At 37.8% G+C, this 15334-nt stretch overlaps 1 protein-coding gene across 2 annotated transcripts in view; it reads left to right on the forward strand.

Annotated features, from left to right (window-relative positions):
- The window catches only part of PREX2 (phosphatidylinositol-3,4,5-trisphosphate dependent Rac exchange factor 2), a 156707-nt gene extending 142241 nt beyond the window's left edge, over nucleotides 1–14466 (forward strand). For both annotated transcript variants that reach the window (XM_048507926.1, XM_048507927.1), the window contains 3 exons: nucleotides 4600–4702; nucleotides 9376–9443; nucleotides 11085–14466. In XM_048507926.1, the coding sequence (XP_048363883.1) occupies nucleotides 4600–4702; nucleotides 9376–9443; nucleotides 11085–11130 (217 nt within the window). In that variant the 3' untranslated portion in view covers nucleotides 11131–14466. The remainder of the gene's footprint in view (nucleotides 1–4599; nucleotides 4703–9375; nucleotides 9444–11084) is intronic.
- The last annotated feature ends 868 nt before the right edge of the window (nucleotides 14467–15334 follow it).

A 15334-nucleotide genomic window follows, 5' to 3' on the forward strand; every position in this document is an offset into this window, starting at 1 on the left:
TCTTAGTTATATAGTGATATACAAAAAGGCAGGAAACAGGATTAAAAATGCAATTCAGTATACAAAATCAGGAAATGCAATAAAAAATGTCAATACAATGCTGAGTAGATAAGCCTCATCTTAGATACCAAGACATAGCAATGCATTATCTGGTCCCAGACCAGAAGAGAGTTGCTACAACACTTTCCATGTTGACATTGTTCCCTAGTTTAACATATATTTTTTAATGTAGCAATGGGGAATAACTCAGCTTGGCAAAATAGGTTTGGATGATAGATTGGGAAGGGAAGCAATGGGGACTATACGTTACCTAAGTTCAGATGAGAAGTTCTGGAAGAAGGCAAGGATTCCTATGCCAGCATGGAAATCCAAGCGAAGGACGATATCGTGTCTCACAACCAACTTGACCAAGAGAGGTTCAGGCCAGTAAAATGAGCTGGAACGAGCCAGCGAGCTTGCTAGGAGCTGGCCAGCTAGCCAGCTAGCATTAGAGTAGAGCCAGCAAGAACCTGGGGTGTGCTGTATTTTTATACACCATAGCATAGTTTGAGGTGGGACCAAGTAAGTTTCTATTCCTGGATTTTCTGGGTTTCCATGCTGGGATTGCTGGTTTGAGCTGATTAGTAGCTCATCTATTGTTTTTCTAAGTACCGGGTTGTTAACGCCAATTGTTTCTTGATTGTACCAGGAGAGCCTTGATTGGCTTATGCAGAGTTACTTCTTGAGAGTCTCTGCCCAGATATGTTATTTAAATTTGGCTGAGGCTTCGAGTAGATCAGGGAGGGAACGATTGTTAAGGAGATGGTTGTAAAAGGCAGAGGAAATGCATAATCTAGTATCAGGGAGTTCTCTAGGTTCTTTGTGCTAGCGAACTATGATGGGGTGTGGTAATCAAGATGCATGTCCGTGAGGCTTCCAGTCTCAGCTGACTGCATTAACCCTTTTCATGATCTTATTTTGCTAACAGACCTTTTTGCACCTTTTGGCCTGTATTAATATCTGGACATTCTGCCACACACACACAAATACATGGCTGTTGGCATTTGCCTGTACATATTGCAGGAAAATCATGTGAAATCCATATTTCAGTAAAGCAGGGTATGAAGGGTAGGGCAACAACATTGATATGTTGTACCTGTTTGATATACCTTTTTACAACTTGCAAAATCTTGGGGACATGGTATATATCTTTAAAGGAACATTTTCTGCACTTTGTAATAATACTTGGCCACGGAGAGGTCTTGATGGTCATATTTTGTCGTTGGGTTTCTAGCACTGATTTATTGTACACATGTTGAAATGTTACCATCTGAACAGTACTGGAGAAAAGGAGTAGAACAGAAAGTGCTACTACAGAATGCTGCCATAGGCAATATGGGCTGCAAGGGACTGTTCCAGTTTGCATATGCTGGGGTGACTGGCAGTAGCCATGACACAACTATTTTTTGGTCACCCATGGTGGTTAACAAGCTGGTCTAATGTTTATGCTGTGCTGTATATGAAGAGGTATGCTTCTTCAGGACACTAATTTCCAGTTTCCCATGAACTTGAGATCTTATGAACAGTCTTAGGTTCCTGGACAGCTTCTTTACCTTGAGCAGCTATTGATCATCCCCCTGCAGTGGTGTAGTGGTTAAGAGCAGGCACATTCTAATCTGGAGGAACTGGGTTTGATTCCCCACTCTGCTGCCTGAGCTGTGGAGGCTTAACTGAGGAATTTGGATTAGCCTGTGCACTCCCACACATGCTAGCTGGGTGACCTTGGGCTAGTCACAGCTTTTTGGAGCTCTCTCAGCCCCACCCACCTCACAGGGTGTTTGTTGTGAGGGGGGAAGGGCAAGGAGATTGTAAGCCCCTTTGAGTCTCCTATAGGAGAGAAAGGGGGATATAAATCCAAAATCCTCCTCCTCCTCCTCCTCCTCCTCCTCCTCCTCTTCTTCTTCTTCTTCTTCTTCTTCTTCTTCTTCTTCGCTGACATCTCATAAGAGGGCAAAAGCTTCCTGCAAAGCTCTCAACTGGTATATCTGGGTCTATTATCCCCATGTCTGTAGCAGCCCCTGAAAATCCATACCTTGCCTTAGGACTCTATACCCCACAGTATTTCCCACAGCCAAGTGTTCCTTCCCTTTTATATCCAACCTAGTGTTCAGAGCTATTCCTTCTTTCTGCTTGCTCTGTTGAATGAAGTTCACATAATAAAATTAACCATTATTGTGTGAGTGGAAACTGGTTTGGAGCATGCAAGCCTTTCAGGGGCTTTGATGGGAATTGGGACTCCCAAGTGGAAATACTCTAGATATGCAACTGGCAAAAATTTACCAGGGCATGAATGGGTATACATGAATGGGTAGGCATACAGTATCTGGTGCAACTATCTCATATAGCTTTAAGCAGAAAATGGATAATGCAGAGACTATGTTTGCTAGTGAGCGTGCAATGAAATCAGCAGCAAGGAGCTGTGAAATACTCTGGGATGTCAGCCAAGTTTGTGGCGGAAAGGCAGGAGAATGAATGAACACACACACCAGGATTTGCCAAGACAAGGTAGATTCAATTATCACTTCCAGATTGAATTCTGGTTTCACAAATAATAATGGTTTTCACATTGTTTCAGAACTGATCCTATGCTATCTATTGGTCTGAAAGCAATATAACCCCATTTTGTGAAACTGCAACTGGTATTTGAGATCGTTCAGAGTTTTTCAGAATGTTAGACTTATTGCTCTGTCCTAAGTAACCTTGACTTCCTTATGAATAAAGCATTAATTCACTAATTAGTAGAATCAATTCAGAGAAATAGCATGTGTAAGCAGCAGATGGGAAAAATGGCAGAATGTTTAGTTGCTTTTTTTGTCAATAAAAAGGTAAATAACACCTGAAGTTAATATAAAAGACCTTATTCTAAGAGTAATAAAATATTTCTCAAATATGAAATTCAGTTTAAATTTAATTTTTGCACAACTTGATCAACTGCTCAAGTCATGAACAATTCTATCTGACAGCACTGGTCAACTATTTACTCAGTCTTTAATTTTCAGCCTATTCCTTGAACAGCAAATAGATTTCCTTAACTTTATCCCAAGGGTGCTGACTGTTGTTTTGTTACTTACTTGAGTTCTCCTTCTTCCTATTTTTTAAAGTTCTGCAGAGATTCTTCACTTTCCTTTGAGTTCTGATGTACAAACTTGTGGCTATTTTTCCAGATGGTGACAAACCACTGGATAGCTGTACTTCCTATAACAAAAGATTTGTCCCCTTATATGCAGATGGAGGATACATCTATGAGGGACTCCAGGGAGCATCAATCAAAGGCTACATCTCATTTTTGAAATGCTTTGACAAATTATATGGAGAAGCCTCTACTGTCATTGGTTTTGAAATTAGCTAGTAAAACATCACTTGGAAAAAGGCGGAAACTTTTCACAATGGGATGTTTTAATCTGGTGGTCTGATTGAGGGCAGGCAAGTGTCAGGGATATTAGGAAGCAAAGAAAAAATATTGAAGGGACTCTACCGTCCTTCATTTTCTGTACTGAAGAAACTGAATACAATTTTAAAAGATTGTGTGATGCAGATTGTCAGGAAATGATCAGTAAGACTTACCAACAGAAGATGTAATCAGATTTTCATTTCTTTCGAGTACATGTCCCTAACTTGTCTTTTACATCAGCATAGAAAAGTCGTTCCTTAATTTTAGAACACCTTTGGGTCTTTTTATCAGTTATGTTTTTTTCTGGGTGATCCAAATTCAATTGTACTTCGCAACAATAATATACAACAGCTTGAAGTAATCCTTATTTGAATTCCAGTATCCTAGCTTGTATTTGAATCTACAACAGCCAATGATTACTTACCCTTTGATTTTTATTATGTGTTACAGTTGTACATTAAAGCAAGAAATGATTTTTCTGTTTAAAATAGAAATCTATAGTGTTTCATGATCTATAGAGCATTTATTATAATTAATAGAAAATAATCAACTGTATAAATGCAGAACTGGTTATTGAAAATAATATAAATCCTAAAGAGAGAGAGGCTCTCTAAATTCAGTTTTATGTTAAAGCTCAAATTCTTGACACACATTTTATTTTAATATTTCTAACCTGACTTTCAAGTATAAAATGTGCTTCAAGGCATCGTATATGTATGCCATATTTCCAGTTTCCATCAGGACAGCAGTGTATACTGGTACATTGTACACATTAGTTCAGGTGAACTCATAAAGACTGGCCATGAACAACATGTGCCTTGGCCAATCTTCTGGAAGGTCCATATGATCTTTCACTATGATGCGCAGCCTTTTGCATATTTTCCTTCATGTTTTCAGCTCTTGGAACATGGAGTTTTACATATATGGTAATTTCTTTATTCTGCCTTCCATCTGGACAGGGACTGGTTCCTGCCCATTATCATTTTGAAGGCATCTGATTTATGATTAGAGTTTCATGAAATTGTCCATAATTGCCTTCACCTTTAGAAGATTGTGTTAATAGTGTTGCGATGAATTGGAAGTGACTGGATGAGACTTAACATACACACATGTTTTTATTATTCCATAAAATAAATTGAACTCTTACTTTATTTTATTTTCTATTGCAGGTGCACTCTTAGTGTCACTCTGGAGCAGGCAATAATTCTTGCTCGGAGTCATGGCCTACCTCCTCGATATATCCTCCAAGCTACAGATGTGATGCGCAAACAAGTAAGCCTTATATAAATATATTTGTATAAATGTATATTAACTTTTCTCCATTCAAGACCTGTTTTTCCAACTGAATTATTTTTCTTTTTATTTACTGCTGCATTTATACTCTGACCTTCAGCTCCTATGTATTTATTTAAACTATTCTAATGCTGCCATTCCACCCAAAGTAGGGTCTCCCGGGTGGCATACAAAGGTGGCAGTGAAGCTGCTATCAAGTTGCAGACAACTATGGCAACCCAGTAGGGTTTTCAAGGCAAGACATTCAGAGATGCATTGTCATTTCTTCATAGCCACTCTGGACATCCTTGGTGGTCTCCAAATCCAAATAAACAATTAAAACAATAATTAAATGAAACACATTAACAATTAAACTGCTGTTGCTTTCAAAGTGTAAGGAACTGGGTAGTGTACTGACTTGGCAGATGTGGACCTAAGGATCAAGGACAGGTGTGCAGAATTGAACAATACAAGATGTCTGTTTAGGTGGACGGCTAGAAGCAAGACTGTCAGACCATGGGCACAGTAGACGAGTATATAACTATTGAACTCCAGCACACAACTGGAGATTGAATGGAGCTACAGTAATAGTATATGTATTATGTATTAATTGTATATGTATATATTAATTGATCTGGCGTGAAGCTATATCTAGAGGCCATTTGATTAAACCAATCGATACCTGAAATAAAATGTTGACTGAGGTTTTAAGAAAGTCAGTCCAATGAACTGAAGTCAGAATACTTTTGGGGTAGAGTAAGTCTTGTGTACATCAGAGTTTTCATACACAAAAAGCAGGATTAGGACATACTTATTGTGGGCACAGAAGATTGAACAAACAAACAAAAATCCCATAATTGTTATTTGCTGTTCATAAATTATTCCAACATTGTGGTGTTTCAATTCCATATATTTAAGAACAGTTTAGTATATAAACAAATTAGTAATAAACTAAAAAAGTTAAATTAGTAGATTAAGTCAAATGTAATTATAGTTGAACAGCAGAAGTTTGAAAGTTGCTCATAATTTGTTATTTTATTTTAAATGGGGGAAGGGAGCTTCCCACTGTTGTGGGAGACCTGCTATCCCCATTTCCTGTTAGTGTTTCAAAAGCTGGTGGTAGAAAATGGAAGGATCCTACCAATGTTGTATACATGTATGAGGTCACTTTCTACAAAAAATGAAACTGACGTTATGAAATTGTGGCAGCACTCTAGGATTCATGCAAAACTCTGTGGTTTAACCACACATGTCATAATATTAATTCTGGGTTTCACCAGAAGTGGCATCATGTGTCTGTTCCCCTCCCTCCAATTTTGAATGCATTTAACATTCTCATATTTTATTGCCTGCTAAGTTATAATTTCTTAATTATATTAACAAGTAAAATTTAATTTAGATATATATTGCTATTTTATTCTTCTCTTTAGAGAGAGCAGCACACCTATTCTCAGTTGACATTCCCAAATGATTCTATTTCTCAATGGCCCAATGAATCACCTCAAGAAATTAAACAATGAATTTCTCAATTAAAAAGTGGAAAGGCCTGGGCAGTAATTTTATCCCCCACAGATTTACTGCAATGTAGTGTGGATTGGTGGGCCCCAATTTTAGCATCTCTGTTTATGTATATCAGTCAGTCACCTCAGATCGCACAAGACTGGGGTTTAACCATCACAGTATCTATTTATAAGAAAGGAAATAGACAGGATCCAGCTAATTATAGTTTGATAAGTCTTCTTCATATAATCTGTAAACAACATGCTAAACACCTTTGTTTAAAAATGTGTGATTAGTTAAACAAGAAGGTTTACTGGAGGAAGAACAAGCAAGCTTAGACATGGGAGGTCTGAAAATATGTGCACTTTGCCAAGCAATCCCTTTTTCCAGCCTGTATTGAGTTTAAAGCTGCTTTTCATTTGATATCTAGAAATCTATTATGGACCCAACTGTCTAACTCAACAATCAATAAACAGTTGCTGTTATTACTCTTTAAGCAATTTATTTTATTTTCATTCATGACTAAAAGGTATTATACTAAAAAAACCCTTGGGTTGTATTAAAATTACACAGCAGGTACTCTATTTTCCCATTTTATTAATTTTGATTATTTTATGTGTATCTGTTTTTGCCTAGACTTACTTTGTTTCCATATCTGAATTGTGCTCAATAGAAGCCATGAATTAAATTATGTGATGAAAAAATCTCTCAAGGTTGTTCAGTAAGATTACATAGCAATGCTCAGATATTACACTTTAATGTGATTTAAGTATAGTACAGTGATGAACAGTGGAATTCCTTCTGGTTTAAATATATAGGTTTAGATTTAGAGGCAAAGGCAAACATGCAGAAATATTAATAAAGAAACAAGGAAACAGAAAGAGAAGTGCAGGCTTTCATTCTTAGTTTACTCTACCTTACAATTTCCCCATCATTTGAATTTTTAAAAATGTCATAAAGGAACATTATGGGATGACACTAGCTAAAATATTTTAAGTCTTCAGTCTTTAAATCTGACACATCATAGAGAGAGTTCCTAACTCAGATAAGTAAATAATTTGTGGGCCTTCGCATCTGTTTTTTTCATTGCATCACAAATTTTTGAAGACTTGCCTGAGCTGCAACAAATCCATGCCCTTACCAGAGACCCATGGCCTTGATACTATTGACTTTAAAAGGTAAACACAGTTTAGCATTCCTATTACACTTAATCACAGTAATAAAATGCCAGTGGATGAAAACAAAAAGACTTAAGACAAACTACACACTTAACAGTCCAATCTGAATCACCTTGAGAAAGCTTTCTGGTGGACTGGAGAAGCAGCTAAAACAATTCCCCCCCTGGCTGCCTGAAAGCCCTCCATTGAGCTCAATGGAGTTACTCTACCCTTTCAGTTGGTGCAAGTCCAAAGCCCTGGCCACCACATTCCCTGCCCTAAAGTCTGACAGGAAGCTGACTGAAGTTGGCTGCACTCCCAGGAATGCCCTGGCCTGTCCAACTATGCTGGCCTCCACAGCAGCAGCAGCAGCAGCCACTTCTGGGGTTCTCCTCTGCAATGCCGAGGGCTTCCTGGCTGCCAGCACCTTTGCCCATGCCACCACGGGAGTGCCTTTTATGCCAGTGGAGAGAGAAAACATGTGTAAGTTTTTATAGATTCTGTACTACTGTATATTTGCAACTTGATTCATGGGTGCAGAGGTACCGAATGTTGTTAAGCCTGCTGATGTCCCACAAGATAACTGCCATGTAGGGCTGAGGCCAGTCTCAAAATGTGACATGACAAGTTAAGCATTCTCCTACAACAGAGGCAGCTGTTTCTGAATGGGTGCTGTAATGGACCTAAGAAAAATGGCATATAAAATCTCCATTCTGCATAATGCTATTTCAAAGTTAGGAGCATGCAGAGGCAGAAAAAGGGTTAATTCTTTACTAGAACTTAGTGTCACGGTGAGACTGGGTGAAGTTTAGACCTCAAACCTGTGGGAAACCCATGACATTATTCCTTTTAGAAAAGTACGGGTTATACACAAAGATGTTATAAACACTTGACTTTTTTTGTAAACATCTTTTGAAAAGTAGGAATTTTTGAGAGCAGAAACAATGGGTAGGAAGAATGATTAACTTTTCCTGCCTGCTGTTTTTCCATTCCAACACCTGCCATGCAGCTGCTTTTCTCGGGTGGTGTTCCAATTGCAGGTTTGCAAGGGCAACCATGCAACAAGAGTCCTGGAGGCAGCTGGGGAAAGGTAATAAAACTGCAGTGGAAAGCAATGATCAGAAAAGAATTAAGCTACCTCTTCTGCAGCTGCTGATTCTTCACATTCACTTGAAAAAATCCTTTTTAAAAATAAGAATCACTGTACATATTTGTGTTTAAAGTTTGTACCTCCATTATTCATAAAACTGAGATTTTTCCTATTGGCTGCAGTGCAATATATTCTGACTAACCCAATTCAGTAACAGTTGTTGGAAAAAGAACTTGATGTAACCTTAATGCAGACTGAGAATAATGGCAAATCTTTTGTTCTGAAAGTTCTCTTTGGGATTTCTTCTGACATATGTTTCTCAAATGTTGATTATTTCCTCCTATACGGGAAGGTATCACACTGCTTCTAAACCTCATCATAACTAATCAAAGCAAATAAACTAAATGCCCCCCAAAGATGCAGTCCTCTGGAACTGAGGGTATAGCAACTGGAGACCCTGGGCAGGAAAAACCTGGTATTATCTCGGAAGGCATTTTGAGCTCTGTCAGAAGAGGAAAGGTGATAATGTAGTGCTCTGCAGGCAGGAATACTTCCGACCACAGACATGCTTCACTGGATCTGAACAGGTGTATTTACAGATTCAGATTTAAAATTTGTAATCCTAATGTCGAGGGATTTTATTCTTTTAGCATATATCTAATTCTGAACAGGGGGCCTAAAAAGCACCATGAAAAATCTGCAAAACAGGCTATGTTCTTATAAGTGGGATATTACTACAAACCCGGGTTTGCAGGGAAAAAAATTAAAGCTGGAAATGAATGTGACCAATTTAAAAATTCGGAACTTTGATTTATTTGGGTATGCTAATTTTGATTATTTTTTAATGGGCCTGTGTCAGTCATCCTGGGAAAGTTTGTTTTTTAAAAAAAGGTTTAGTATTTGACAAACTCTTCTTTCTAATTTAGGGAGCAAGAGTGCAGAATACTGCCAAAAATCTAGGTGTGAGGGATCGAACACCTCAGTCTGCTCCAAGGTAACTTAACATTGGAATCAACTGCCTATTGTCAGGACCAATTCTGAACCTACCCTCCTCCCGTGTGGAAAAACAAATTTAACAGATACCTAGAAAAGCTCAGCGAATGGGACAAGATTCAGATAGGAGGCATTCTTTGGGGACCCACTTTGAAAAAAAGATATGAAAACCCCCAAAGTGAGTGATGTTGCTTGTACTTGTGAAGACAATAATGGGAGCATTTCCTTCAGAGTGGCTGTGGGATGGGTGGAAGAGCAGGAGTAGAAACTGCTGCTTCCTATTCTGGGTAGGCGGGGGAGAGTACAGAGATAGAAAATGAGATACTGTCACATGTGCCAAGCAGGTGGACAGTGGGGAGAAAGAGACGGCCAGAGCTGCTGCCACATAAGCCAGGCAGATGAAGGGGGTGGTCACTGCAGGAGAGAGGGGAGGAGGACAGATCTGGAATGGCATTCCTGCCATGTGACCCAGATAGCTATTGACAGCAGCTTTGCAAATGGGAGGTCTGGCTGGCTGGCAAGTGGGTGTCCTGTTGAGTGAACAGAAGTGGCGGCAGGGGGAGAAAAAGAATGTGATCCTCCATGAGTTTCATGTGTCCTCTGCTTATCATTCTTTAATGCTGTTGAATATTTCACCCAGATTTATTACAGATTTTACTTAGGATTTAAGTTAATTCCCCTCTCAAGTGCCTACTAGGCAACCTTCAGCCTCAAATAAATGCTCTATAAATGCCTCTGTCTTCAATACATTCTGTCATGGTCCATATCTTTATGGAATTTCTATACAGTCTCTCGTTTTCCCATAGCTTTGTGGAATTTCATGGTTCTTCCCTTATGTACTTATTTTGGAATAAGGGCTATTACATACAATTGGACTTATGCATAAGATCAAGTTACACTTCTTTACTTGTGAACGTGGTTCATTTTATCTATTCTATTTTATCTATTTTATCACGTGTTCATTTTATCTATTCAGTCTATCTAGATTCTAAGCAGGCATGGTGACTTGTCCTTCAGAGGAAAACTTACCTTTCCCTTAAATTAAATTAACAGAGGAGTAACTTTCGACTGCAAGTAAATTTATTATTATATAAAGGTAAAGGTAGTCCTTACTGACCCATGAAGTATCATCACATCACCACATTACACTGTTTACTAAGCAGACTATGTTTACAGAGTGTTTTGCCATTGCCTTTCCCAGTCATCTACACTTTACCCCAAGCAATTTAGGGGTCAATTTTACCAACCCCAGAAGGATTGGTTGGAATCAATCCTGAACTGGTTACTTAAAACCAACTTTCATTGGGATCGAACTCAGGCTGTGAACAGAACTTCAATTGCAGTACTTCAGCTTACCACTAGGTGCTATAGGCCTTTTTACTTTGATATAGAAATTTAATATTTTATTCTCAGTACAGATGCAACTTGGATTCCTAACCGTATCTTATAGGCAATCACAGCCTGGAGTCGCCAGAATATATTGCTGCATTCTTTCTTAAGTAGTGATGGGGTCATGCTATCTGTGTTCTCCTTCCAAGTCAGTAATTTTATAATTTATGGAAATAACCATGCTATACTGAGTATCACAGTCTATTTCATAAAGCTAGGGTTTGGTGTAATGGTTGTTCTTTGTTTTTGGTAGGTTGTACAAGCTGTGTGAGCCGCCACCTGCTGCAGGAGAGGAGTAAATAGTCCTATTTGAAGAGTAATCAAAATGCCAAGTTCCATGACACTGAAGTAAAACCTGAACACAAAAGATCTTCCACAGAATGTGCCTTGAGTACTGACAAACTGCAGCACTTAGCTCGGAGTATGGCTGTGCAAATGAGGAACATTTATTTCTGAGAAGAAAATATAGCTGACCTTCTTGTTCTTCCCTGTAGTTTATATCTAGTAATTTTACATTGGAATAGAGCTACAATTTTAATGGTTACTTCAATAGTGCACTGGTAGCAGCATGAACACAAAGATACAGTATTTTGTGAAAAAGCCATATAGACAATTAAAAAAAACCAGTGCCTTGATACTGTGAAAGATAAAAGGGCAGTTTAAATTTCCCATGCTATGCTTTTGTAGTTCGTAGTACACATAATCATTCCCCCACCAATATTCTGTCTTAATTTTGTAAACTGTAACTCCATGCAATTCAACGAGTATGCAATTAAACAGTAAATAGATATTCAAATATTATTAGGAAAAATGGAAATGCTTCACTTCAGAGTTCTAGGAGAACCATTGTAACTTCTACCATCAAGTGAGCTGACAGAGGTAACTGCTTTTGCATGAATTAATCATGTGAAAATGTTATTCCTAATACTTAGGTCAGAACACACCAGTGAGTCAGAGGAGTGTTTTATATGAGTTCCCCGATTTTTAGTACTGAACTGTCATTCAGCACAATATGTTCAGTTTTGTTCCTGCTGGGATCAGGCACTGGAAATGACAGATTGATTCTGATGAGTCAAAATTCCATTAGTATTCCCCTTAATTGATAGTTCAGGAATTATTGACTGGAGCCTGTTTGGTATAACAATCTCTTTATGCCAAAACTCTGATCACATTGAGTTTGAAGAAATCTCACCTAAGAATATATGCATTCTGTAAGTGAGAAAGGGAGTAAAATATTGACTAAATGAGAGACCTGCCAGATGTTGTGTGTTCTAGTTTGCATAAGGCAAAAACAGACATCTTTAACTTAAAATGGGAAGTTGTGTAGTACTTGGATTTTAATACTAAAACATATTTTTGAAATGTAATACTTTCTGCTAGCATGCACTTCAGCCATAAAATCAAATTTGTGTTTCCAACAGCCATGGGTTATAGTAGCAAAAGATAAGAAAAATATTGTGGTAAAAAGCAAAAGATAAGAAAAATATTGTGGTAAAATATTTAAAATGTACCATGCACAAATTATTCATTTAGAATTAGAAAATTAACAGTTCATCAGCTAATAAAATTAACACAAACACAAATGAACAAACAAAAATTGATCCAGATGATCACTGGAAAAAGCATCCTGGAACCTACCTGATCCAAAATAAGTCTTAAGTTGTACTAACAAAAATGAATGTTATTATCATATTCCTTGAATACATTTTCTTTTCATCTTTGCTGAAGCAATGTAGGCCTTTTCTGCACATGCCATTTACAATGTTTCCAGCCTGGAAATAAGACATTTCCTCTGTGGAGTTTCACAGTTTTCCTCCTTTGGGTTTGGAAACATTTCCAAACAACTTTTTATTCATTGTTTCTGAAAACACTTTTACAACAGTGTATTCTTTAAGCATTTCCAAGCTGATTTTCCTTGCAGCACAGTCATAATTGAAACATTTGATCTTTCCCACTGAAAAGCCTGGCTGTTTTCAACACCCCTGTTAAACTCAACTTCCCCCTTGGCACATAGTCCATTTTTTCATGCCTCTCTCCTAACTCCTTTCCCCCCCGTTTCTTAATTTTTGTCATTTTGTTTGGGTATTTTTTCCTGTTTTGGGTAAATCACTGAAGTATCAATTAAACAAATCTACAAAGCATCATTTCAATTAATAAGCAAAAAAAACCCCCTCTCTCACAGTGGCAAAGAAACATTTGGAGGTGGTGAGTGCTGACAAACATGAAGGGGTGTGTGTGAAAATGTTCCAGAAACGTTGCAAGTGATTTGTGAAGAAAAGGCCATGTCAACAACAGCCACATTCCTCTCCAACTTTTTCTTAATCCAAGCAGGCAGCATCCACTACAATGTTTTTGAGAAGCATCCACACAACAGCATTCCTTAGTTGTTTTCTTCCTGTACTTTCCCCATATTCAGTACCTTCAACCTGGTTTGGTAAATTTTTTCCCAGAAAGAATGTGGTATGAAGTCCCAATCTCAAATATCAGAAACAGAATTTTCTTGAAGGGCATGAAGAGAATCAACCTGTTATGAATATTCACTTCAGGGAAGTAGGAGGGAAGTTTCTATTCTAAAACTAATGTAATAGATTAACCCTGTTTTTCCATCATGATTAATGACAGTTTTAATATGTTGTAGTGAAATACAATAGGTGACATAGATTAGTTCCCCTTGAGAAAATGGCTTCTTTGGAGGATGGAGTCTATGTCATTATACCTTGCTGAGGTTCCTCCTCGGGTTCCATCCCAACCCAGAAGTTGCAACCCTCTAGCATTCAATTTGTTCTTAGGTTTTAGAACTTGAATGCTTCAAACTAATGTATTTAAAATAAAGTTTAAGATACTGAAAGTCATATAGCATATCTACCTGAACCAGCAAAGAAATGTATGCTTCTGTGCTCTTAGTTAAGGAACCTGATAGGTGAACTGAAACTAAAGCTGAATGCATTCTTAGAGAATTCGAGAAATATTATTTGAATTTATGTAACTCTGATAACCCTAAGGCTATTCAAACATTTAATATTTTCATGCTGGATATTCTGTTTGTCTATATAATACTGCCTTCTAGCCATAATGGCTACTATAGTTCAAAAGCAAAATTTCATATACTACTATAGTGCCTGGAATATATTTTAACAATGCATCCATTGATATTGTTGGCTATGGTGTTACTATACTATATTTCCACAATGTACTTCATTTCCACAATTTATAGCAACATACCAACTTAAAAAATATTACAGCAAGTTATTTAATCTGTAGCATCTTGTATATAGTGTAAGAAGTCCAGTAAATTTATGTGCTCCTTGAGAAAAAAAACACACAGGTAGGTAGGATTTTTATTGAATTTTTAGCAGGATTAGATTTTGCAGAGGGAGAATCTATTTTTGTACTTACTCAAGTGAGGTCTAGAGCATTTAAAAATATAAATACATGTAAAGACATTTACGAAGTATATCAGCAGTGACTTCTATATCTCCCATAGTTATAGTTCTTAAAGCTCAACTTGTATTACAATTAACATTGATATGAAATTCCTTTAAAATATGGATTTTTATAAAATTATTTTTCTATGTAGTGTGTGTTTAGTACAATATTACTTATCAGATAATAAATACATGCTATTTTTATTAGAATTGTACCAAACATCAATAAACTTTTCAGGTATGTTCTGAGCTAGGTTTTTTTTTTAATTATTATTATTCTTACCATTCTTGTTCATAACTAACTGGATACAGGGCAATTCAAAAACATAAGCAAATGCCTGGAGATTTTATAGCCTGAATTTTAACACTGAGAAGTAAAGGGAGGGAAAACAAGGGAAGAATCTGTGTTACAACAGATTATGAAGATCAGGGTAAGAAGGGATGAATGCCAGCAAATGCAATTTCAGTCACTTAAGCCTAATTTCTGACTGGGATAAGGATTAAGGTGTTCAATTATATATATATATTATGTAACCAACTATTAAGAGCGTTGCTTCTACAGCCTGAATGTCTAAGAGACCTGTGACCATTCAGGCATCTTCTTGGAGTTATCCCAGGAAACAACAGGGACCTATACCCCTTGTGCATGAGGGGCCACGGATCTGCAAGACTGTGGCTCAGGCCACCCTCACATGTCTTCAAGTGCTTCTGGGCTCAACTGTTGAAGGTGGTGTTGCCAGGGCAGCACCCAGACTCAAATTAGGAATGGAGGAATAGGTTTGGGTACCAGGCCCTTATTTAACTGTCATTGCACCCCTTTGGATCAAGCCTCTAGACACGGGGTAGCTGTTAGGATTCTGCAATAAGTATTGTTAGCCACAGAAGGACTTTGCTCACTTCCTTGGGTGTCAGCCCCAAGTGTTCATCCTGTAGTTCTAAGTGCCTTCTTTGTGCTTACTCGCAGTGGTGTACCTGGGCAAACTGGAGCCCTGGGCAAAACCTGAGTTTGATGCCTTCCCCCTCCCCCCCCCATGGGCAGCCACACTCTCCCATTGTGACCAAACAATGATTTTTTCCA

This window comes from Sphaerodactylus townsendi, linkage group LG09 (assembly GCF_021028975.2).
Source record: "Sphaerodactylus townsendi isolate TG3544 linkage group LG09, MPM_Stown_v2.3, whole genome shotgun sequence".
NCBI lineage: Eukaryota > Metazoa > Chordata > Lepidosauria > Squamata > Sphaerodactylidae > Sphaerodactylus > Sphaerodactylus townsendi.